This window comes from Varanus komodoensis, unplaced genomic scaffold, assembly GCF_004798865.1.
Source record: "Varanus komodoensis strain SLA01 unplaced genomic scaffold, ASM479886v1 scaffold12, whole genome shotgun sequence".
In the NCBI taxonomy this organism is placed as follows: Eukaryota; Metazoa; Chordata; class Lepidosauria; order Squamata; family Varanidae; genus Varanus; species Varanus komodoensis.
This window is the reverse complement of record NW_025335349.1, coordinates 10121012-10145614: the sequence shown is the minus strand read 5'-3', so window position 1 is coordinate 10145614 and position 24603 is coordinate 10121012. Positions and strand designations below refer to the sequence as shown.

The following is a 24603-nucleotide window of genomic DNA, read 5'->3' as shown; positions in this document are numbered from 1 at the left end:
ATGTCTGTTTAAATAACTATGGTGACTTATTTTGATCACACAATCTGGCGCATTACATCCCTTTACCCAAGATGGTCATGGAAACTGCTACATTCCAGGATCTCACACGCCTTTTGAAGACTTATATCTTGCAGAATAGTATTGTTTAAAAATCACTTGGGGGGGGGATTTCAGAAGGGTAGTTGTGGTAATCTACTGCTATTCATATTCACATTTGAGGCTCACTTACCAAACCTAATTCTCTCAAAGATGTGCCAGTGATTTAAGTGAGAATTGCCTTTCACGCATTAGGCACAGAATTGTAGCTTTTCTTATGTTACTCTAGTTATTTGTTTCCCAAGTTTTTGAACTGAATTACTTCCAATTTGATGCTTATAGTTACAAGCAATCTACAGATAAAACACTGCATTATGATAAACCAAAAGGGAAAAATATAACATATGTACATGCAAGGTGCTGCTTAAAGAGGTATACTACAGATCAAATGAACTTGCAGCATGTATACATGAGAAAGGGGAAAATTATGAAAAGTCTAGTCTAGCGTGTGTAGTACAGGGTGTTTCATAAAGTATGCAGTTTTTGAATTGTGCAGTATTTTTTTGTTTGAAGATTGTCAGCAGTGTTCCTATCATTTTTGTTATCTATTATCACTCCAATTAGAAGACCATTTGTCACTTTTCCATTTAGTAGCCATGGAGCGGTTCAGTATTGAGCAACGCATTCTTATTGTGAAAACTCATTACAAAAACGGGGAGTGCTATGCAGAGACTGTCCGTAAACTTCGCACGATCTTTGGACGTGACAATGCCCCTACCGCAACAACAGTTTGGAGGTTAGTAAAGAAATTCGAAGAATCTGAGTCAGTTGCAACCAGAAAATGGCCAGGTCAATACTGTACAGGTAATCGGCAAAATCGACAAGGACGTCTGCGAAACAGTTATCATTAATTTCAACGATCGGATGACTGCCTGCAGAGAAAGTGGAGGTGAACATATGCTCGATATCATTTTTCATTATTAAATCAAAGTATATGTTGAATAAAATTAAATAAAAATTTTGAATTTTGCTTCGATTTTGACTGATTTATTGCATTTTTAGAAACTGTGTACTTTATGAAAAACCCTGTACTTCTTATTCATTTGTTCGTTCTTTTTACAGTATTTGTATACCATTCCATATCTAGGCAAATTCCAGAACAGTGAACAGTAAAAAGCTAAGACCGATAAAATACTTTTTAAAATATATTAATAGCAAGGTAACATTTTAAAAATTGAATAATGATAACAAAGAAAAGGCAGAAGTGTTCAACTCCTACTTTGCCTCAGTCTTCTAAAAGAACACATACAACCTTCCTGATGAAGGCGTAGCACAAGTTGAAGAGGGAGGACAGCAGCCCAAGATTGACAGGCAAAAGGTTAAGGATAATCTGATTGGGTTGAATTAGTTCAAATTTCCAGGGCCTGATGAACTTCGTCCCAGAGTCATTAACAAACTAGCAGAAGAACTCTCAGAACCACTATTTATCATCTTTAAAAATTCACAGAAGACAGGAGAAGTGCCAAATGGCTGGAAATGACTAACGTTTTCCATATCTTCAAGAAAGGGAAGAAAGATGAACCTTAGAACTATAGATCAGTCAGTCTGACTTCAATCCCTGGAAAAAAATTCACAGCAAATTATAAAGCAAACTGTCTGCAAACACCTTGAAGATAATGCTGTAATTACTAGAACCAAACATGAATTTCTCAAAAACAAATCCTGCCAGATGAAGCTAACTTCATTTTTTGATTGGGTAACCTTCCAAATGGACTGCAGTAATGTTGCAGTCATAATCTATCTAGATTTTAGCAAAGCCTTTGACAAAGTGCCCCATGAATCCTGATCACTAGCTAAAAGTGGGCTAGACAGTGCAACCATTAGGTAGATCCACAATTGGCTGCAAAATTGGACTCAAAGCGTGCTCATCAATGGCACCTTTTCAAAATGTGGAGAGGTGACAAGTGGGGTGCCACGGGGTTCAGTCCTGGGCCCAGTTTTAGTAATGATCTGGATGAGGAGGTATAAAGATAGCTAAATTTGCAGATGACACAGAGCTGGATGGAATACCCTGGAAGACAGAGATAAGATACAGCGTGGTCTTGATAGGTTGGGCAGAAAGCAACAGAATGAAATTCATTAGGGATAAATGTCAAGTTCTCCACTTAGAAGCAAGAAACCAAATACATTGCTACAAAATGGGAAATACTTGGTTCAACAATACCACAAATGAGAAAGATCTTGAGGTTGTTGTAGATCACAAGCTCAATATGAGCCAATATCATGATGCAGCTGCAAAAACAGCAAACATTATTTTGGGCTGCATTAACAGAAGCATCACTTCCAAAACATGGGAAGTACTAGTTCCCCTGTACTCAGCACTGGTTAGGCCTTATCTGGAGTACTGTGTCCAGTTCTGGGCACCTAAGTCCTAAAAAGATGCAGAAAAGCTAGAAAGGGTAGAGAGGAAGGTGACAAGGATGATTCAGGGACTGGAGCAAAGCCCAATGAAGACGGTTGAGAGAGTTAGGCATGCTCAGCATCAGGACGGATGGCCTTATGGCCCCTTCCACCTGTACTTTTCTAGGAGTCTTTTTCTATGAAAAAACATGGCTGGTCAGCAAGAAACCAAGATGTCTTCAGCAGGTTTCTAGAGGCAAGGAATTCTTGAAGACTCCTGAAGGAAGGAATCCTGAAGACTCTTCTTTTGGTTGGATCCTGCCTCCATATGGAACCACCAGGAAAATGTCACCCATTGACCTTATTATCTTAGTAAGAGAGAAGGCATTATTTCAGATACCCTTGTCTCAAGTTATTCAGGACTTTGTACACTAGTGACAGGACCTTAAACCTGGAGAGTGAATAGGCAGTCAATGCAGTTTCTTCAACAAAGGAGCTGCACACTGGGAAGAGGCAGCTCCTGACCTTAGCTGATCTGCTGGATTCTACACTAGCTCCAGCTCCAAAAACAACCTTGAGGGCAGCCCCATATATAGCACATTGCCGTAATCTAGCCTCAAGGTTGTAAGGTTAATAAGAGTAAGAGATGTCATATGGGTGATCTACTGAAAATTACAGATTTGAATAACAGCAAATCCAAAAAATCCTGACCAGAATAAGGAGGAAAGTAATGCTTCAACTTTCATTTCAATGGTTGCAGAACTATGATCAGAGAGACCAAGGTTCAAATCTCTACTCAGTCATGGAGCTCATTAACTTGGCCCAGTTATGCTTTCTGTTGAAAATGTTGTGAAGAAAATAGCAAGGTGTTCTGTGGGGAGAGTGATCTTGTTAAGATACACCGAACTCCTTGGAAGAAGGGCGAGATAAGAAATGCACTCAAGGAGCAAGCCTATCCATGTTTAGATCAGCAATTCCCAAACTTTTTCGGTCATGGAACTACATTTTTTTCCCCACGGAAATCTAATTCCATCTGAACACTGAGACTTGAACTAAGCAACATTAGATTTGGTGTGGCTTACTTCTGAGTAAAAAATACATGCTTTGTTTCAAGAAAAACTGTCTCATACAGAGTTCAACTAGTTATGACCCTATGCATCTTTAGACAGGAAAAAATGTCCCACAATTCCCTGGCTGAAAATCATAGGGCATTTTTCTGTCTAAGCAGACATCAGATTGAAGGCTAAAGCAATTATTAATGCCAAACATAATCTCTCCCCTCCAATTATTCTTTGTGCATCCTACTTCAAATTCACATAGCAAGCCTTTTGGCTAAGGGGCAAGGTATCTTTAGGCTTTCCATGGTATCATTATACAATGATGCTGTACTTTATTGTATTATCGCCCTGAGACACACTGAAGGGCGGAATATGAAAGCAATATAGCAGTGAGCTTTGCAGATGTTTTGGACTTTAATTCCAAGAAGGCTTTCCTAGCATGGCCACAGGAATGCGGGAGGTGAAATCCAGAACATCTGGAGCTACGCTTTCTGTCCAACCACGCTTAAGCAGATTTCCTTTTTTTAAATCCTTTAAAATTAACAGGCCCCTCCCCAGTGCTCCACGCAGCTCTCCTTGCCGAACACGCCAAGCATGAAGAAGACCGCGCCCGCCCCGCTGCATGCTCAAAACCTCCCCTGGCTGGTCTCCAGCTCCTTCGGCCAGCCCTGCTGCGCGCACCCGGGGCTCCGAAGCACCGGAACGCAGCCAAGGCCCCGCGCCCCCCGCGTTCTCGTTCTCGCCCTCGCCCTGGACTGCACCACCCGCGTAAAGCCCCACCCCTTTTCCTCCCGTTGCCTCGAGAGAGCACCCGGCCCCCCAGCCAATAGGGCAGCTCCGCCTTGTAGCCTTGCCCAATGGCAAGCCTCTAGCTTTTCCTCCTGCCCGCCCTTTCCGGCTCAATCGGACGCGGCGATTGGTTCTTTTTGGCGAAGATTTTGGCAAGGCAGGAGGCCAATAGGACGACTTTTAAGAGCGGCTGCCTCCTGCCCCTCCCCCAATCCCCGCCTCTTCCCTTTCCTTCTCTTCCCCGTTACCTTGGAGCCTGGTGTAAATATCCCGGAACGCGGCGGGGCGGCCCCCGTTAAGCCGAGCCCGGCAACCGTCCAGCTTGACGGCTCGTCTGTGCAGCTGAGGAGACAGGTACAGGCGGGGGGTCCCTTTGAGGAAGGGGAGCAGCAGGAGGAGTGTCTGCGCTCCGGTTTGGAGAGGAGGCGAGATGAGTTGGCTTAGCCGTCGGTCCTGCCACTCTAAGCCGCTCCCCACATCCCCTTCCCATGTTTGGGCATTGTCAGAAGAGAAACGTGCAAATTCTCCTTGAATTCTGCGGCGTGCTCCCCACTTTGTCGAAAGGCTTCCTTTTGTGAGCACCGTGCAGAGACTTGTAGCGCTTTGGAGCTGGGCAGGTTGCTTGTGGCATTAACGTTTAAGGGCTTAGGCTCACTTAATGAGATGCGAGACGAAAGGAGATGTGGTGGGTATCAGTATCTGGAAATGTCTGGCGGATATCTCCAGATGTTGACTTCTCTCCCAAGCTGCATGTGCCTTAATGCTGTATAGCCTCTTCATTTAATTTGCATTCATCTGAACTTTGCACGGAAATGTCACACAGGTTACACCTCTCCATGAACCCACTGTACACAGCTTTTTTCTGTATCGCGGTGCATATATTTAACGGGGAGAGAAATAGATGGCAATACAGTTCTTGCATGTGAAGTATTCACAAAAACTTCACTCTAGTATTCTGCATGGCAAATACACTGAATGGGGTTAGAAAGCCCATATTCGGTAGTCTTGTGTATTCAATGGGGCTTACTCCCTCGCAGGGATCGTTAGAATTTACAGCTCGAGTCTTATTTTTTTTTCAGGTGCTTTGCCGTTTTCATTTCCTTTGTCGTTAAGTGTGCCATGAGTCCTTTGGGGAGTTACTATGACAACAAAGTGTCTTCTGATCAGATTTCTCTTCCACATTCCCCCCCCCATCAACATTCCAAAATTAGTAGGTGTTGGAAAAAATAATTTTCTATAGGCAAAAGCTTAAAACTTTTTTGTTGTTATAACTCCGGCATTACCTTTGTCCTTACTAGTTGAAGAGTTTAATTAGGTATGTTCAATCAGATACTTCAGCATACCTAGCAGCTCCATGTTTTTTGCTGACAGAATTCCTGCCTTTTTGAGACTGGTTAGTATGTACTACATTTTTTACAGTCAGAAATGTTTCGTGTCAGAGAATACATGTGTAAGCAATGAGAGGTATTCTGGCTGCAATCCTAAACATTCTTGCTCAGGAGTAAGCCCTGTTGAATACAGCATGACTGGCTGGATGTTGTAAGAATTCTTTTCTATTTAAACATGCATTAGGATTGTGCCTTTAACTGCTGTTGCTATAATGAAATGGGTGCTTTGATACTGCCATTTCATTTCCTGACTGGCATGGAAATGGCCTGTCTTTCTTGTTAGTTATGGTGTTATGAATTCCTTGTACATTGAACATAAAATTATACCAACTTTTGTCTAAAATGTTCCTCCATGAAACAGAACAGGTTTGTGTACCAGAGATATGTAACAGTCTGTGGTATAGTTTTGTTAAGACTTTGCTTGGACCCAGGGAAAAGGCACTGAAATGGAACAACATTGATCAGTATTGTAGTTATTTAGTTAGTTATTAAACAGAGAGGAAAGAATTCAATTAATTCTGAACTTTTTCATACAAAGTACTTTCATTTTACCATAGGGCTGATAGGTACAGAATAGGACAGCTTATCTACTGATAGGGACAAGCAGAAATGAACACATTAGTCTGGTGCTCAAACCAGTCAGTCCTAGAGGAGATCAACCCTGACTGCTCTTTAGAAGGCCAGATCCTGGAGATGAAACTCAAATACTTTGGCCACCTAATGAGAAGGAAGGACTCCCTGGAGAAGAGCCTGATGCTGGGAACAATAGATGGCAAAAGAAGGGGATGGCAGAGGATGAGGTGACTGGATGGAGTCACTGAAGCAGTTGCTGTCAGCTTAAGTGGACTCTGGGGGATGGTGGAGGACAGGAAGGCCTGGAGGAATGTTTTCCATGGGGTCGCGATGGGTTGGACACAACTTCGTGACTAACAACAAGTCTGGTGTTATATCATCTGTACTGGTCACCAACTGAAGTCCCGGCCCACTTAAGGTGCTTACACTAATGTATAAAGCCTTAACTGACTTACGGCTTGGATATCTAAAGGAGTGTCTTCTCTCATATACAACTACTTGAAACCTTAGAACATCTGCAGAGTCCCTTCCCTGTGAGCCACCTTAAAGAAAGCTAAGAGGGTGGCTAAGGGGAAGGGCCTTATTGGCTGTGGTGCCCCATCTGTGGAATCAGCTCCCAGGAAGATCTTTCAGTGTCAGGTTAAAACTTTAATATTTTCTTGCCATTTTAACCATTGATTACTTTAACATTGACTTTTAATTGTTCTGGCAGAGGTGGGTTAACTGTTACTATGTATTATTGCTTAGTTTATTGTTTGTGACATATTCCTGTCCAATTTTACTGTTATAGGGATGTTTTATGTCAGGCAAGTCTGTTTTTAAATCTGTTTTAAATTGTTATCTTGGTATATTTGAACTGCTTGCTGAGAGCTGTTCTGAGAGCATTATGTTAATTCAAATGGTATAGAAATGCTTTAAATATTTTTTCTCTAGCCTTTCGTTAGGTGTTGTGGAGTACAATGCCTCAGTTTATAATGGAAGGGGACAATGCCTAAGAGGATGGAAAAATAGAAAATACATTTATGGGTGTAAATCAATGTATTCAGTCCAAGATCCCAGCAACTTTTGAGTTTGAAATACTTGAGAAGTAGTGTTTTCTTATACTAATGTTACAATCCTGAACATAATTTCTAGGAAATAAGCCTGATCGAATTGAGTATACCATTTTTATGCAAAACGTTTTCCCTTTTGAGTTTGAGGTGGGAATCTTGAACTAAATGAATATCCACAGAAGTCTTCGCTTTTAACATTGATGGTATTGCCTCTTGGTGCAATATAACTATTAAGTTTCAAGTTTAATGCCAAATATATTAATGTATATCACTACATCTTGTGGTAATGAATTATCTGTGTACTATGAAAAAGTATTTCCTTTTAACTTTCCCAAATCTTCCATTTTTCAGCCTCATGGGAGGATCTTAGAGGAAAAAAAATTCACACTCTATTTTCTCCATTCCCTTAACTGATTTATAGCCTTTCAGTTTTTTTACCAGAATTGTAGTGTTACATCTGGAATCCTAAACTAGGAAACACAATGCGTTGCTTTTGGATGGGTCTTGTGTTTGATTGTTGTGATCCTACACATTTTTTAAGAAGTCCCATTGAAAGGTGGGAATTACTTCAAAGTAAGGAGGCAAAGCTGAAAGGCATGGTATTCTTTTGCATGTGCATACTAACTGGTATGGATTATTCCTAAACAGTAGCTGCCCCCTTTTGAGATTCAGCATGGTGCGGTTGGTTAGACTTTTGAACTGGGAACCCAGGAAATACGGGTGCTAGTCCCCACTCAGCTATGAAGCTCTCTAGGTGATTTAGGGCCAGTTATAGACTATCAGGCTAACCTACCTCACAGTTTTGTTGCTGGGAGGATAAAATGGAGCTATATAAGATGCCTTGAACTAGAGGACAAAAAAGGCAGGCTATAAATGCAATATAATAATAATCCTGTAATTCAGCTTTGTGAAAGGAAAGCTAGCAGTAGTTCATGTTCTCTATAGCTATGTACATATATTTGTAAATGAAACCCGTAGGAATATTGATGATACAGATTTTATAAGGCTAAAAAGGCCTAACATGATTTTTAGCAACTGTATAGTACTGTTACTGTTGTAGACTTAATTTCAGCCCATATATATTGCTTGCAAGTAAGTCTGTAAATGACTGGAATTTTGAACAATCTTATCAAAACTGCCAAGGCAATGTAGATAACCTTCAGGATTTAACTTGCGTGTACTGAAATTAAAATGACTTTATAATTAAATGAAAGTGCTCCATGATAGTTAAAGGCAATGGACCACGAAGTTTCTTAATTATAAAAGCCCTTATACTTACTGAAGTAACTCAGATTTCAAAGCAATTCATTAGCCACAAAAATGAACAGTACTTTTTAGGCTGATGAAATTACTTAACAAGTTTGGCAGGGTACCAATAAGCAAATCTTGGCAGGCAATATAATGGATTTCATATTGAAAAGCATGTTCCCACTGTATAAAGTTAAAACAAATCTCTCGAGGATTTTAAAATATCCTTGCATTGCTTGAGCACTTAAACTAGTTGATCTCCTTGTAAAGGCATAATAATTTCACATGACACTTAGTGATGTGCTGTTTTGGGGCTGGGATGTTTTGTTCCTGAATTCTTATTTTCTAGTGGTCTTAAACCTTAGGACTAGAAGTGTACTTTGATAAAATAGTGCCCAGATTTTCTTCTTTACAGTATTAGAATAACTTTCTCTTTTTTCCCTTCATTTTTCCACTCTTTCCAAGATGCCCCCTTCAGTCCAAAATTGCAATACATTCTTAGAGGGTTTATGACCTTCCCCGTTTATTAATATATGTCCAATAAACATGTTCTATATATTATTAAAATAATTCTTCAATCCTTTTTTCACCTTTATCTCAATACTAGGCAGCCACAGTTGCAGTGGAAGTGTGCACCAAGGGTGATTTCTGGGGATTTTTTAAAATATTTGATTATGTGTATTGAGTATTTTTTCTTTTATGTGTTTTTTGTATTTGTACTTACATCCTATAAAATTTATTTATTTACATATATTTATAGGCTGCCTATAATTGCTGAGGCCCTAAAATAATTTATTCTTTTTTCCCAATTTTTTTAAAAAAAGATGAATCTTGACTTTCTAGTTATCAGCATGTTTTACTCTTAACTGTGTCTAGGAGTAGTAATGCTGTGTGGGAGAGTATCAGTAGTGAATACAGAAGTGGATTAGAATTCCACTTCAAAAATATGCATTATCATAACAGTATTTCTCATTCCAAGATGTAAAATAATTCTTTTTAAAGAATTGGTGCTCTTATTAGTAATGTTCCTTTCAGCTTGTTTTAAATATTGAACAAAGGCGACATTTTAAATACATCATCAGAGTAAGGACAGAATTATGTCTGATCAAGTAAGCGTTCGGTTTTCTTTACAAAAAATGTACCAACTGAATGCTTTCTTTTGCAAAAATCTCGACACTGCATACAGTTTTTCTTTTTTACAAAACCTGGGAGAAGAGAGTGCTAGATTGGTCTAATAGCAGTGAAATCTTCTATGAGTTAGCAGAGCTTTATCAAAATCTTTGTTTCTTCAGACACAGGTAACCCACAAAGGGTTTGGTTAATGAAAGTGCAGCATTATATTATTTTGCACTACATTCCTATGTGGCTCTAGCCAGAAATTACTCCCTTTGAGTTCAATAGGTTTTACTCTCAGTCAGATGTCCATTTAATTCATTTAAGGGTGCTTTCCTATGTATGGCTAGAAAATACTGAGAGTTGTAGGACATTTTTCTGTCTAACCCCCCCACATGATTTTATCCTTAATATTTGATATTCTGCTATATTATTGTAGAAAAAAACTGGGAATATACACATAAAATGAAATACATATAAATATATTTAAAATTTATTCAAAATATGTACTGGCTATTAAATTTCCTTTTAAGCTGTGTTTGAAAATTCAGTTTAGCTTAATTCTTACTTTGACTAAACCAAATTAAAATGTACTTTTGTATTGGAAAATGCCATTTTCCATTTCAGTCCACAGAAAGGTATGAAAACGTTAGACCTCCATTTTTTCTTCCCTGCAGGCTGTAGCACTCCTGCAGGGCATCAGGTTAGGGAAGGCTGGTCTAGGGCTTCAAAGAATAACCTACTTAGGAACTTACTCGTATACAATGGATGCATACCCTATGACACCGACTAATAACACAGATGGTTTTTTTAATGGATTAGAAAGTTTTAAGAAAGGTAAATCTAGGAACAGATTTTATCCATTTTATGTGTGGGTGGGTATATAGACCAAATTCCGAGGTGTTACATGCTGGGAACAAACAGGACACAGTCAATCACATGCAAGCCCTTTCATTGGCCCTTGTGCAAAATAGAATACCTGGTCTAAATTCACCTTGGTCTGATGTGGTAAGGAGTTTTGTTGTCAAGTTTGTCATTTTGTTGATAAAGAAAAGTACTATGAATCACCCAGAGGGCTTTGGCTATTGGGCTGTATAGTAATGTAATGTAATTAATATTTGGCGGTATCCAGTGATGCCTGTGCGTTAGCAGGACTCGCTGTAGGCACAATGAGAAATTGACGTTCTTGAAGCAGCCACAAAGAGTAGAAGCACTCATTTCTGAAATGGAGCAAATTAGTGGTGCTCACAGGATATCTGATTAATATCTGATTATTTAAAGTTTAACTATGTTTGGTGTTGCTGAAATCAAAATGTCTTCCTTATTTTCTAAATTAATAATCAATGAACTTTCAGATTTGCCTGTTCTACCTTGCATTTTCCATACTCATTTGGAATTAGGTTTTTGTTTTCAAGTGAAGCGATATGCTACCTCAGGCATTTTTTAATGCTTGCCTTTGAGGGATCCCACTTTTGTTCTACCAAATCTGTGATGTCAGAAATGTATGTGGTTCACAGTGACTTAATGAACCATAGTCCCCAGAATGGCACTACCCTGATGTATACACAGAGACTTTTTTCAGTGTTAGATGCAGGAATTGCTAGCTAGTATATACTTTTAAAAACACTTTTTATCATAAGATGGAAAAGTAACCCAATTCCAATTTTTCTCTCTCTCAATTCAGATAGAAACATGCACTCTGAATGACAAGCACTGATTGTCAAAATGAAACCCAGCAGCCCTTCTGAAAGCAAGCTAATGATGAATTGGCAAGAAGCCAGCAGTTCCACCACTGACTGCATGAGCTGTCCTCTGGTGAAATGAATATTCCTTGAGAAAAGGTCTGGAACATTCCCTTTATTGAAAATGGGGGAGAGAGGAAGGAGTCTGGATTCTGGACACAACAAAAGATCAGGCAGTGATAAAAGCAGTGATTCTTACTATTCTGATGATGATTCATCTTGTGCCTCTGACCATTCACCAACCATTGGCACTCAGTCTACAAACACTGGTGAAAAAATTAATAAAGCTCAGAATTTGAAAAGCATTGCATATTATCAAGGTAAGTGGTTGAGATAACATGATTTCTAACTTACCGCAGTCCTCAATAATATTACTTAGAAGTAAAATTGTACTGAAATGTGACTAAACTGAATTGGCATGTTTAACCTGGACTACGATCTAACTGTTGCTTCACAATGAAATTAAAAGTATTCAGCAGGAGTTGGGGGAGAAATACATTCTCATATGACGTTTCATTTTCCTTGCAACTTTGCTGGAAGTAGTTTTGATCTGCTATCAGATCTGTGTTTAATCTATATCATTTGCAGCCCTCTTGCAGCAAAAGAATAGTAGCATTTGTATTATGTAAGGAGTTATGTTACTCTGGAACCAATGCCTATATTAGCTTCCCCCAAACAGGTACTCATCAGATGTTTTGAATTTCAGGTATCCTCACCCCCAGACAGTATGACTAAAGGTCAGTAATGCAGAGAGCTGTAGGTTGCCAGTTCAGGGAAGACTAACCTATGAATGGTATATTAAAACACAAATAGAACTGGAGAATGGGGAGGACTACATGTGCCATTGGAGATCACTGATTGGCTGTCTCAGTTGAAGGTGGGGGGAGGGAGGGAGAGAGAGAGTTGGTTAAAGGCAGCGACACTAAGAGAGGTGCAGCTTAAGCCCTTCTGTGTGATTTCCCTGTTTCTAAGAGTACAATCCTATGCATGGCTGGCTGAGAAATGCTAGGAATTTCAGGACTTTTTTGTCTAAATATCTATCTAGAAAATTTGTAGGCCATCCATCAGTCATCTTTGGACAGTTTACAACATTACTTCAAATCCTAAATAAAATAAATTAACTATTCCACAACTAAGCATAAAACTAATCTATTTAAAATAAATTAAATCTAATACAATTAAAAATACTTTATGTTAAAATATTGGTCAACTAAAAAGGTCTTGACCTGACGTCAAAAAGCATATAATGACGGCGCCAGGCAGACCTTTCTAGGGAGCACATACCATAGTCGGGGTATCACCACAGAGAAAGCTATCCTCCGAGTACTCTGTCTCCTGACCTCTTTCAAAGGGGGTTCCTGGAGAAGGGCCTCTGCTGCTGCCGATCTTAGGGGGTGGGAGGGCATATAAGGAAAAAGGTGTTCCCTTAAGTATCCTGGCCCCAAGCTGTTTAGGGCTTTATGGGTCATAACCAGCACCTTGAATTGAGCCCAGACTTCGATGGGAAGCCAATGGAGCTGATAGAGAGCTGGAGTTATGTGAGAATAACGACCAGTCCCCGACAGCATCCTGGCAGCTCTATTTTGTACCATCTGAAGTATTTTTACCCTTTTCCATATGCCTAACATGATACTAATCTTGTTCAGAGAAGGAAAGATTTAATTGTAAGACTGACTGGATTATTGAGAACATGTCACTGATAAAGAATCTTCCAGCATTTGCAGCAAGTCTAACATGTGGCTACCTCTGTGCCCTAAACCGCAATCTACTCACCTGACTGCTATAATGGCTTCTAGCTCTGCAACTAAAACCTGCTGGAAGCAAACTGCCTCTATAATGTCTTTGGGCTAGATCTGCAGAAGTGAAGGAATAAAAGTTTATGAAACTAATTTGTTCTATAATGTGAGTTTATTTCCCTTACTTTGTAAATAGCTCTGAAAAGATAGTACATGTCAGGTTTTTCTTGTTTACTGCGGATATGTAGAGAAAGTTTTAATATGCTGGCAGGAGAAAAAGTGATCCTGTGTAATGGAGACATTTTGTAGCAGCTTGCTGATTTTTACTGCAGTACCAACTCTGTTTTGTTATTGTTGTAGCCACAAAGCAAATTGCCTCTAAATATGCACCCAGCAAAAGAGGGCTCCGCTGGGGTTTTCGCTCCCAGAGTCTCAACAGGGAGTCTCCTGCCAAAGATATCAGTCTCGTTACAAAACGAGTGCTTTCTGTCAGGTTGCTGAAAATTAATGAGCTTCGTAATGAACTAACTGAACTGCATGTCAAACTTGATGAGCTGCAGAAAGAAAATAGGGCACTAAAGCGGCTTCAGTACAGACATGAGAAAGCTCTGCATAAGTTTGAGGACACTGAAAATGAAATCTCTCAACTCCTGGCGCGGCATAATGATGAGATGAGAATACTGAGGGAGCGCTTAAGAAAATCACAAGAAAGAGAACAAACAACAGAGAGGAAGCTGCGGAGTTCAGAGGAGGAGCTGTCTAAGGCCAAGGGTAGCTTACAAAAATTGAGGAGACTTGCAGAGGACAAGCATCTCCCTGAACGTGATGAACTGGCTAAGAAGCTAGCTTTGGTAGAAAACAGGCTGGATGACAGTGAGAAAAGAATTAAGGTAAGGAGACATTAATATTTCTAGGTTTCAGTACTCTTAATTTATCATTGTATTATTATGATTATATATAAATATTCAAACAGTCGCTAGCAAACTGCAGAGGGGAAGAAGATTATAAATGTAGCAAATAGTAATTTCAGAAGTATATTGGCCTGCTTAGTGTACCAGTTTCTTTGCATTCAACCAAGAGTCATGTGTCTCAAATTTAACAAAATTGTTCTAATTCCCAAAATACTAAATTAGTAAGGCTGAAATCCTGCACCCACTTACCTGCTACTGAGTCCCATTGAGTTCAGTGGTGCTTACTTCAGAGTAGGTATGCATATGATTGTGCTGAACATGAAAAGTGCCTCTAAATTCTAAAGTACCTCTAAGTACCCTTTCACATCCTTAGCTAAATTTTAAAGTGTTACAGGTGGACACCTGCTAAAAAAACACCACTTCCAGTGTATGCATTAATGGTTGGAGAGGGGGCAAATTTGCCTGATTTCTGTGTGCCCACTGCAAATATATTCTGAAATGTTCTGGACCCTCTGGAACAGCACTGGAGGTTGGTACAGAGGGTTTAAAATTAAGAAAAAAATCATGCCCTCAACTTCCCTCAGCAGGCATCTCTGCTGAATCAGAGATCTTTCTATACATGGAAAGATGTCATTCACAGAAGGAAGGGCATTCTGGATACAACCTTTAATTTTTGCATGAAAAGTTTTGAGAAGGTGTAAGTGCAACAGTACAAACAAGCATTTCAAGATACATTGTGAGTGTGCTGTTGCTCATTTTATGAAGCTCATTATGATGGATTTCTAATAGTGTTTGGTATTATTGCTAGAAATGGTTTTTCTCCATTTTTAATCTAATCTTTTATAAGTTGCTCTAAGTTTTATTTTTTATGATAGAAAAGCAGAATGAAAGTCAAATAAAATATAGAGTAAAAATGAAATAAAATCGAGTGGCTTGCTTTGCCTCCTCCTGACAAATGGTTCAAGCATGGAAGGCAAGTTCATGTACCTGCATTTCCTTCAGCTACCTCACAGGTGGAAGGCTCAGATGTATCAGCTTTGGCTGTCAGTGAGTGCTGCAAAACAGAAGCTTTTCCTGCATATAGAGATAATCTAGTGTGCCTCCACATTCCTCCTTCAGCTTGTTATCACTTCATGCCTAATCAGAGTCAAAACAAGTTTTGGGAGCAGGGTTAATCTGTTTTCCAGTATAACTCTAGGATTCAGAGAAGCCTTGTGTTCTTATCATTTAGTGAAGCTTCCTCATTGAGAGGGAGTTAAGGTTGTCAAATCGTAACCCTCCAGAGAGGCTTAGTTGAGGATGGCTTGGAAAATTCCTTGTATGCATGGCTTCTGCTTGGATCTCCTCTGTATTTAACCTTTGTTAGCAGCAAGTGAAAGATGCTTAGTAGAGATCTCATATTTTGATACCATGTGGTCAGGAGGGCCTACTTTGGCAAAATATTTTCTGTTCAAGCATTCTTTAAATTTGTCTATTTTTAAAAAACAGTGTTTACAAAATGGTATTCTGATATTGCACTGTAGGACTTGGAGAAGAATCTTGACCTTAGTAACAGTAGTTTTCAGAGGCAATTGAATGCTGAGAAAAAGAAATTATGTGAAGCCCAAGAAGAAAATAAGGTTTTCCAAGAAGAAGTCCAACGACTAAATCAAAAACTAAAGGTAAAAGCTGAGACTTTCTGGTTATAGAACAGTTTTGTATCATATTTATTAGTGGAAGCCAACTTACTATAAGTTCCCAGCATAATTACCTTCTATAGTAATAATTGAGAATCATTTAGAATATTCTAGCATCTTTAAAATACTCTGTGCCAGAATTCCTGCAGCTGGCATGTAATTACTGTGAGATACAAGCATTTTCTAGGACAAAGCTGGTTCACTGTTGGCCTGAGTTGCACCAGCCTGGAACATTGATTTTGTCTGGTCACTCCAACCTATTACAAGAACGGAGTACAGGGAGGTCCAAGTACCTTAGCTTTCTCTTTTAGTGCTTCTGATTGAGAATCAGAACCACTGATAGGTTTGGAGTGGAGAGGAAGACAATGAAGACACACTTCTGTGCTCTCTCTTAAGCTGATTGGAAAAGACAAACTATGCTCGACCTTACTTCATTGTCTCCTACAGTCAAAGTCTTGCAGCAAGTTAGGGTTGATTTACTCTGCAAATGTTAGGAAGTTAGCCCTTGGCAGTTTAGCATAACAAAGATTAACAGAGAGACTTTTATTTTCTTTAAACTGCTCTTTGCTTTCTGTGCCTTTTTGCATTTGGTTCTGTAGTGGCTCTGAGAACTTCAGAATGGTATATATTGCCCATTTGTATTCATATCCACTAATTTTGCACATATAGTTACTTCTGCATATTAATCTGGGGAGCTGAATGATAAAGCAGAATTATATACAAGAAACAAAGCAAGAAAAATTATTTTTGGTTACTGTATGGACAATATAATTTATTAATCCCTTTTTAATTAGGAAAAAGAGAGAGAACTAGATGCAAAAAATATATATGCCAATCGAATGTTGAAACCTTCACCCAAAAAAGATACTGATATTATATCAAGAAAAAAAGGTAACTACTTTCTAAAAAGTTACAATCTAAACCGTAATGGCCAAGTTTACTTTAAAGGGGAATATGAGATGATAAAGTATTTCTGGAATGCTGACCTCACAGTTTACTTTTTCAGTGTTTAGCTGGTTGAAAAGTAAAACGATCTTTATCCTAAATTTGCTAACTGGACAACTCAAGCAAACAATACACTTAGTCTGATTGAAGAGTGATGATGATATTTGTAGTGCCATCAAAGGAAATGAGTTATCAAGAATAACTCTTGCCTTATCAGTTTTTTTAAACTTTTAAATGCATATTGCTGCTTAGAAGGAGAAGAGAATAGTTCCAGAATTTCTATGTGGTAGCTCCACATTCTATTACACATTTTCTAACACATGGGAGCTATGCTTAGTATGTGTGTGTTAAGTCAATTGGGTTTCATCTTTATGATTTTGTTTTTAAAATCTTTTTAAAAGTAACATTGAGTATATATTTATTGCAGTGATTAATAAGAATGCTAAAAGAGAATTACAGTTAACAAAAGCAGTACAGACTTCAGGATTCATTTCCCCAGTAGAATTTCCTTTGCCACCAGACTTCATTGCTGACAAAATGCCAGAAGAAAGGGAAAATAATGTACATCTCAGAATGGTGAGTTTCATCTGTATCCCATAAGTCGCTCAGTTCCTAACGTATTAATAATTCCTGAAATGTATTTCAAAATAGGCTGTGCTGACCTTCATTTTTGGAGTAAAACTAGCACAACTTGAAAGTCCAGGCAAGAATGAGCTTGTTAGTGAAAGCCTGTGCAAACAATTTGAAGAGTATGAAAGTGTTTAATAAAAAGATATTACTCTGTACCTTTTTGGCATACCCATTTCTGATGTAAGACTGTTTTCTAGTTTTGTCAGAATCATGTGGGAGTAGGGCTACATTTGCTGAAGTTTGACAAAATTAAGGCAGGATATTGATTAGGTGATGCAGAAGCAATTCGCACTAACAGAATAACAATGCTAGGGACCGGTGTAGGGATGCCTCCTCCTGATGAAATCTCCTAGGGTTTGCAGTTTTTTTGCAGTACCACCAAACCAGCCTAGTATGACAAAGGTTTTGAGAATCCTGCCCGCTGGATCCATCCAAACACATGTGGACAAGAGCAGGCGGAAAGTGACTTTCCTGCCCTGTCTTCAGCAGCCTCCTCCCCACCAAAGGATTTCTTGAGGGCTTGGGGATGCTGAATAGGGTAGAGCTGTGATGCAGCAAGCTGAGCAAAAATAGGGATTCCTACAAATTGGGTGGAGGCATATTTAAAAGCAGGATGAGGAAATTTGCTGGAACGTCCTCCTTCCATTGTCTCTTAAATGTATCAGGACATCAATTAAGTCAAGATCTCTACTTTCAACTTTATTTTTAAAAGCGACTTTCAATATCCATGCAAACCAAGTGGGAAAGATCCACATGCCTGCATTTTGCACAATTGTTATGCCAAGCAAAGGTCCTTCAAATGTTCCTTCTTGTAATTGTTCTCATTATAAAAACGTTATAGAGATTATAAATGCCATAATGTTTACTATTAACTGTTATTGCAATTCTATGTAAACTATGGGGTATATTTTGCTGTAAATCTGTAGGATAGATTTATAATCATCACTGATTTTTTTGTCTATTTATAAATCAGTATGCATTGGATTGGTACCATACAGTTCAGAGGGGTATTGAACTACCATATTGTTAACTGTTTCCTCCAGAAAAAACAATACTATCTTGGTTCAATATTGTCAGCAACTCTGAAATACCAACAACAGTAATCTTAAAGGATTAGTTTATAGAGAGAAAGTAAAATAGAATAATTGGCCAGGTAATAGCCCTCTCCTGAGTTCCCGTCAGCTTTGTATTGCAGCCTGCTGGGCACTTCACAGCCCTTACACATTGCTGAAGGGGCCTCTCTTACTACAGCCCGCTTCACATGTAATGACAACTCAGTCTAACACCTGGCTTGCACAACACAGTGCCTGGAGCAGTTAGCACTGAAGTACATGGAGCATTTGCACTGAGGAAACTGGCAGTCAATGCATTTCTTTGAACTTTCCCAAACAGTTTCACTCATGATGGATTTGAAGCCAAGTCATCAGTTCATAGAAATTTAATATTTAATTGAATTGTTTAGTATAATACAGCTCCATTCAAACAGCTTTTAAAAATTCTTCTACTGCATAATTAACTTCCTTAAGGAACAAGTAGTTAAAATAGACTGGAAAGATCAAGCAGAAAGCTTTCGGCATGTACAGAGCAAAGAAAGAGACGAGAAAATGAAATGTGACCAAGAACTGCAGGCACTGGAAGAGAGAGCCAAGAAACTGAGAGATGGTAAGAAAATGCACTTAGTTTTGCAGAGTCAACTGAACTATTTGCTTGTCTTAAGGAGTAAGGATATCAACTCACACATGAAATATTTCACACTAATAGACATAAAAGACTGAACTTTTTCCCAAGAATATTAAAAATGAGTTTCAGCTATATTGCTTGTAAGGCTATTTCTCTGTTGATTATGATAAGCAAGCTCTTTTTCTTTACTTATTCATAGGATAAGAAAGATAAATGTACTATGCATATGAATCTTGTTTTTCTATTCTCCAAGTTTTTTTGGGAGGAGGGGATTGTAGTTGCCTTTGTTTAGGATAATGCCAGGCTGGAATGTAGGAAATGTTAGTTTTGTGTCCTTTTTGTAGACATTCAGGCAGGAACACATGAGTTGTTTCTTAACTTGCTGCATTTCTAGAAGGATTTCTGCTTAATCTTCAATCCTGTGCCCAGTTGTGCTTGCTCAAGCCTATTGAAGTCCACCCAGAAAACTCTGTGTACACTCATGTCTTCTTATAGGCTGTGGAAGGTTACAGAATGGTTTGAGTTCCCTGCTAACCTTGAAGAAGATGCATCCGCTATACGTTTGAATATTATGTGAATACTTAGCCATGGGATTGAGCACTATTTTTAGTGAAAGGTGTTCAATCAAAGAGAAAGTATAAATGCTTTCAAAACTGTCCTGGCCATATGGGAGTAGGAGAGAGGAGGAAGTAGCACAAGAGGCCAAACTTGTGAGAGCTCATGGCAAATACATAAATCTAAATCTACACTATTATTTTTAAACTCACAGAATGGGAAAAAGAAGAATTGGAGAGAAAGAAGAAAGAAAATAGTATTTTCCTGGAAAAAGAAGAAAAAGTAAAGATGGAAACAGAAATAGACAGTTTAGAATATGGGACACAAATTAGTGAAAGAGAAGAAGAAGAAAAACGAAAGAAACTTTTGCTTGCTAAGATGTATGAAATTGACAAAGAATCCCAGATCAATATAAATGTTGCTGCGCAAGAGCATAATGCAGATATAGTAACTAAACCATTTTCTTTGGAAAAAAGTAAGAGACCATACCAGTTCTCAGAGACAACTGAGAAATTGTTCAATGGTTTTCTGGAATATGAACAGCCCAGTATGGTGACAAAGGGAGAAATCCAGAAGCATCAAAATACAACAGACGACTATTCGAGCAATGATTTGACATTTGGTAGCTATGTACCTTCATTTGGGAAAGTGTTAGGGAGACCAGTCTGGCTTAATCAAAAAAGCGAATTCCTAGATGAACCCACTAAGGGAAATGTAGTTCTTGATATTAAGAGAGAAAGAAAGTCCAATTTAATGGAGCAGCTGTTTGGAAGCAGTGCTACTATCACTCCACCAAAGGGAAATGATTTGGGTCCCTTTCAACAAGACAGTGGTACAGACAAAGTCTTTCAAGATAAAGGCACTGTGGTCAAAGTAAATGATGATAGCGATCTTTTCTTTAGCGAAGGAAAGACTTTCAATCCCAAAAGGCACCTCTTACAGCATACGGCAAGTAGACCAGCTGTTAAAGCTCTTGATTACTTAGAAGATGAAATTGAGGAAGTACTGTTGCAGTGATTACAGCATGTAACATTCTATATATGTAAATATTCTGTATATTTAATATGCTATTTATAGTTTTTAAACTTTTTCAGATATTGTTACAGACAGGAAGTGCACTGAAGTGCATGCAGGAGAATCAGAATATTTTAAGCAGATGAATTATCAAAAATGCAGCCCCCTGTTGAATGTCCTAAATAACAACCTCCGCTGACAATTACGGGTGTAACAAGCTGAATGGATTTTGTAGCATGGTTCCTCATAGTCTGTCTGAATGTAGTTATTGTCCTCCATGGCTTCAGTTTGTAAAAATAATGGTTTGCTCTTCTACTTAGAAGCTAGTGTTTTCTACAGATTGTTCAAGTGAGAGTTTTAAATGTTTCTATTTTAGCGGCCCAAAGAAACTGTGATGCATCTGTCTGACATCATTAATGTAACTTGCATTTGGCCACAAAAAGAAATGAGCAGTATCTAGTCAATAGTTTGGTTTTGAGCAATGCAGTATCTTTCTTCGAACACCATTTGTAAAATGGTCTCTGTAAGCCCTCAGGCAAGATGAAAGTACCCGTTGCAACTCTGAGGACAATTCAGACCTTCCTTTGTAGCAGCTAAAACAGGCACTTTGACTGTGGGAATCCCCTTAAGTGTGCAGGGTTGCCTGTGCAAGCAAGGCAGTGAATGCAGGGGCAAACCTTTTGTCTTCAAGTATCAGCATGTTGATCTAGTCTTGCACAATATGCCTACATGCTTTATTGGGAAAATCAATACTGACGTTATTTAAATTTTAGTATGTTTTTAAAGTTTTAATAAGTTTAAATATTTAAAGTTTTAATAAGTTTTTGGAACATTTATGAAAGAACTTTTTAATGGCGAAGCGAAAAAGGTATTCCCTAAGGTTATATACATTATTCTAGCTTTTGCTTAAATTGTCATGAGCACCAGTTCCATTACAGTCCAATGAGCCAGCCTACTAGATAGTGAATAGATTGAGCATTACAGTTGTGAGCAACAGTCCCCTTAGTATAGTTAGTTCTTCAACACAATCCTAGTAATTGTGATAGATGCTCCTAATGGATTTTACCCAATGCCTACTGCTTAAAGCTATTAATAAAACTTTGGATAAACTTTACAGCAATGCTGGCCACTATCAAATTATATTTTCGCAAACTCAAAAATACTGCATTTGTTTTTAATATTTATTTTCCAACTGTTCCTTTAAAACTGATTTATTGTAATAAATTATTCATAACATACCATATAAGGCTTCTGAAGGTCTGCAATATGATAAATATATGTACTTGAAGTGTAACATCAGTTCATACCAACAGAAAATAGTTCAATTGCTATTCAGAGATATTTAAAAACATAAGAAAAGAAAAGGGACTGGTAGTTTAGGTCTCTCTGAGCAACTAAAGCAGAACACCAATTTCTCAACATTGTTTTTATTTTAGTTACACATAATTGAGAATATAGTCTAGGGAATATAATTTACCTGGGTCAGAAGCACATCAAGCACACACATCTGTTGGGAAAAATGGCACGTTTCTTGCAGACACCACGGCACGTCTTCACCCAAACGTTTCTACACTGAAATGCTGTAGCTGTGCCTGAGCCTTCTGCATGCAGGAGCACTTGTGCATGAACCACCTAACGGATCTATAGGATGCTTCTGCTCCCCTATATACCTGTCAGGTGGAGAGGGGGACACAAAACATCAGGTGCTTCTGCCTTTTCATTCCTAACCTCAAAACAGACATTCTGAATAATTGCTCATAGAAGCAAGAAGGCTGAATTTAATGGTGATGGACAGGAAAAAAAGTTCTTGGTTGCTTCAGAGCCAACCTGAGGAGTTCTACTTTAGGAAAAAAGTAAGTGTTCCTGTTTGGATCAAGATTATGCTGCTGCATAACTAGCCATCTTCATTTATATAGATTGACCTATATAAATTAAAGATTAAATCTGTATTATATAGCTTAACCATTTTGTGATACAAATATGTCATCTTTGCTGGACACATTGTGGGTTCAGACAGTTCCAAAGCACCCTGTAGTTTTGCTGATTTCCCAGATGTCTAGTTTGGTGTTACGAGTATTCGAAACCTTGAGGAAAGGTGATAGTGGATTCTGGGAAGATTCCCTGCAACATATTAGTAACACAAAGGACTAATGCAGAAGTGCAGTCTTGCTATTCTTCTATATAGTACCAGAATTTACACATGTGGACTTTGGTTTATCATAAACATTTTAAAGCTTCATGGGTTGTATCTAATGGTGTCTTTCTGCATCTGAAGCCATCTAATGACAGAATGACCGTAACCCTAACCCCCAAAGGCTTTTGGGTCCATCCCTCCCCAAATTGGCTCTGAAACGTTTGGGGCTGCAAGGGGGAAGAGAAGGCCAGTTGTGAGTGATAAGTCCTGTAGGATATAACTTCAAATCGGTATCTGATGTCATTTTGTTACAAATACCATCCTGACAGTTCCTTGTAAATCTTTGTTAGCTGGGAGGACCCTTTGGCAAGCTTGTTGTTCCTGGATTCCAACTACTGATAAGTGTGGTCTGCAGCCATGAACTGGAGATGTAGTCCTTGCATTTCTAATGCAACAGTAAAGTGTTCACATTTTCTTGAAATATTAGGCAAAGGATTTTTATGTCTGAGAAGACTGTAGTATGTGTTCAAAAATTATTTCTATTGCTACAGAATTTTTACACTCCGTACCAATTCAAAAATATATTTATTATGTATATCTGTTAATTTGTTTTTATGACTTTACATTTTGTGTAAATGTTCCATATGGAACAATGCTTGATTTTTTAAAAATGATTTATATTAAAATATTTCTTGGATGGGCTTGTGTTCAGTATATCTGATTCAAAAAGTGTTGTGCTTCGACTTTTTCACTTATCTTTCTTTCCTTAATTTATTCCAAGGCCTTGAGATGGGTTATATGATAGCATTTCTCATAAAAAACCCCATGAAGTTAGGTAGGGTTAGTGACACATACAAAGCATTCTTATTTGCCACACTGGCAATCTCTTAAAAGTGACAGCTTTAATTCTACTGATAAGGCCATGCTTAGATCATACAGAGGTCTTTCACACCAGCCAGGAAAATCCTGCTGGGAAGGGTTGCAGATTAGTGTCGTTAACTATTTGCAGTACAGCAGTCCTCAAAAGCATAACTGAATTCTGAAAACTTTAAATTCTTGCGTCTGAACCAGATTGTTACATTTTTCTTTTCCAACAGCACTTGTTTCTAAAAAAAAGTTGTATTGCCTCCCCTTGTTCCTGACCAAAAGTTTCTAAAAAGCACTGAAGATCTAATTATAAATTTCATTTTTGCCAAGACAAACATAACATTCTCCCCTTTAAATCATGTCTTTTGTAATAAGGCTTGATATCTGTACCAAAACAAGCAGCCTTTCAGTATTATTGTCAGCTGGCTACTGGCATGTTGCTAGGATACACACATTAGATTTGATTAACTCCACTTAGAGTTTGCATAAGGAATCCATTCACGAATTTAGGTTGTCAGTATAGCTCACATGTGATCATGCACTTTAAAAGATAGATATTTGAAGTTAATCTTTTGTTAGCGTTGCTATTTTTGTATCTTATTTTATTCCAATCTTTGCTAATGAGATATTAATAGCAACCTGTTGGCTCACAAAAAAATAGTTAATTCTTGCAAATAATAGAAGAGTGTGACCTAGATTCTTCCAGTGTGGCAATCCTGCACTTGGAACAGTAATTACGAAAATCTCCTTCCAGTAAAGTTCAAGCTACTTCTAGTGCTGGACACTCCCTTGCAGCAAAAGCAAGAAGCCTGACTATCTTACAAGTTAACCATTAATGGCTCTTGAAGCCTCAAGCATGTGGCAGTACCCAGTGTTGCCACTCCGCTTACACAAGTGCCGTAGTGATAGTGTAAGCAATCAAGTGCAACACCAAAGGATTTCTTCAGAAATCTGTTGCTTCCTACAAAGTCCGCGCTTTATTCAAAAGAGCAGGCATGGGGCAAGTTTACCTGCTGCTGTCACTTGATAAATAAGGGCACAATCCTAACCACGCTT

General features: G+C 38.5%; 1 protein-coding gene across 2 annotated transcripts; it reads left to right on the top strand.

The window, feature by feature from the left end:
• Positions 1-4516: 4516 nt before the first annotated feature.
• LCA5 (lebercilin LCA5) lies at positions 4517-23376 on the top strand. 2 transcript variants are annotated; one of them, XM_044421640.1, is made up of 8 exons: positions 4517-4637; positions 11342-11719; positions 13496-14025; positions 15570-15707; positions 16517-16613; positions 17095-17243; positions 18824-18959; positions 19747-23376. In XM_044421640.1, the coding sequence occupies exons 2-8, from the start codon at positions 11524-11526 to the stop codon at positions 20547-20549; spliced, it is 2049 nt and encodes a 682-aa protein (XP_044277575.1). In that variant the 5' UTR covers positions 4517-4637; positions 11342-11523; the 3' UTR covers positions 20550-23376. The 2 variants fall into 2 exon arrangements, with proteins under 2 accessions (XP_044277575.1, XP_044277576.1); XM_044421641.1 differs by lacking the exon at positions 4517-4637 and adding an exon at positions 12106-12136 and having other exon boundaries at positions 11654-11719.
• Positions 23377-24603: the final 1227 nt, after the last annotated feature.

What these genes read in the sequence shown, in the direction of transcription:
- LCA5 (XM_044421640.1), top strand. Translation starts at nt 11,524, where the DNA reads ATGGGGGAGAGAGGAAGGAGTCTGGATTCTGGACACAACAAAAGATCA. An exon ending in TATTATATCAAGAAAAAAAG is followed by an intron (nt 16,614 to 17,094) that starts GTAACTACTTTC and finishes TATTTATTGCAG; the next exon opens with TGATTAATAAGAATGCTAAA. An exon ending in AGCCAAGAAACTGAGAGATG is followed by an intron (nt 18,960 to 19,746) that starts GTAAGAAAATGC and finishes TTAAACTCACAG; the next exon opens with AATGGGAAAAAGAAGAATTG.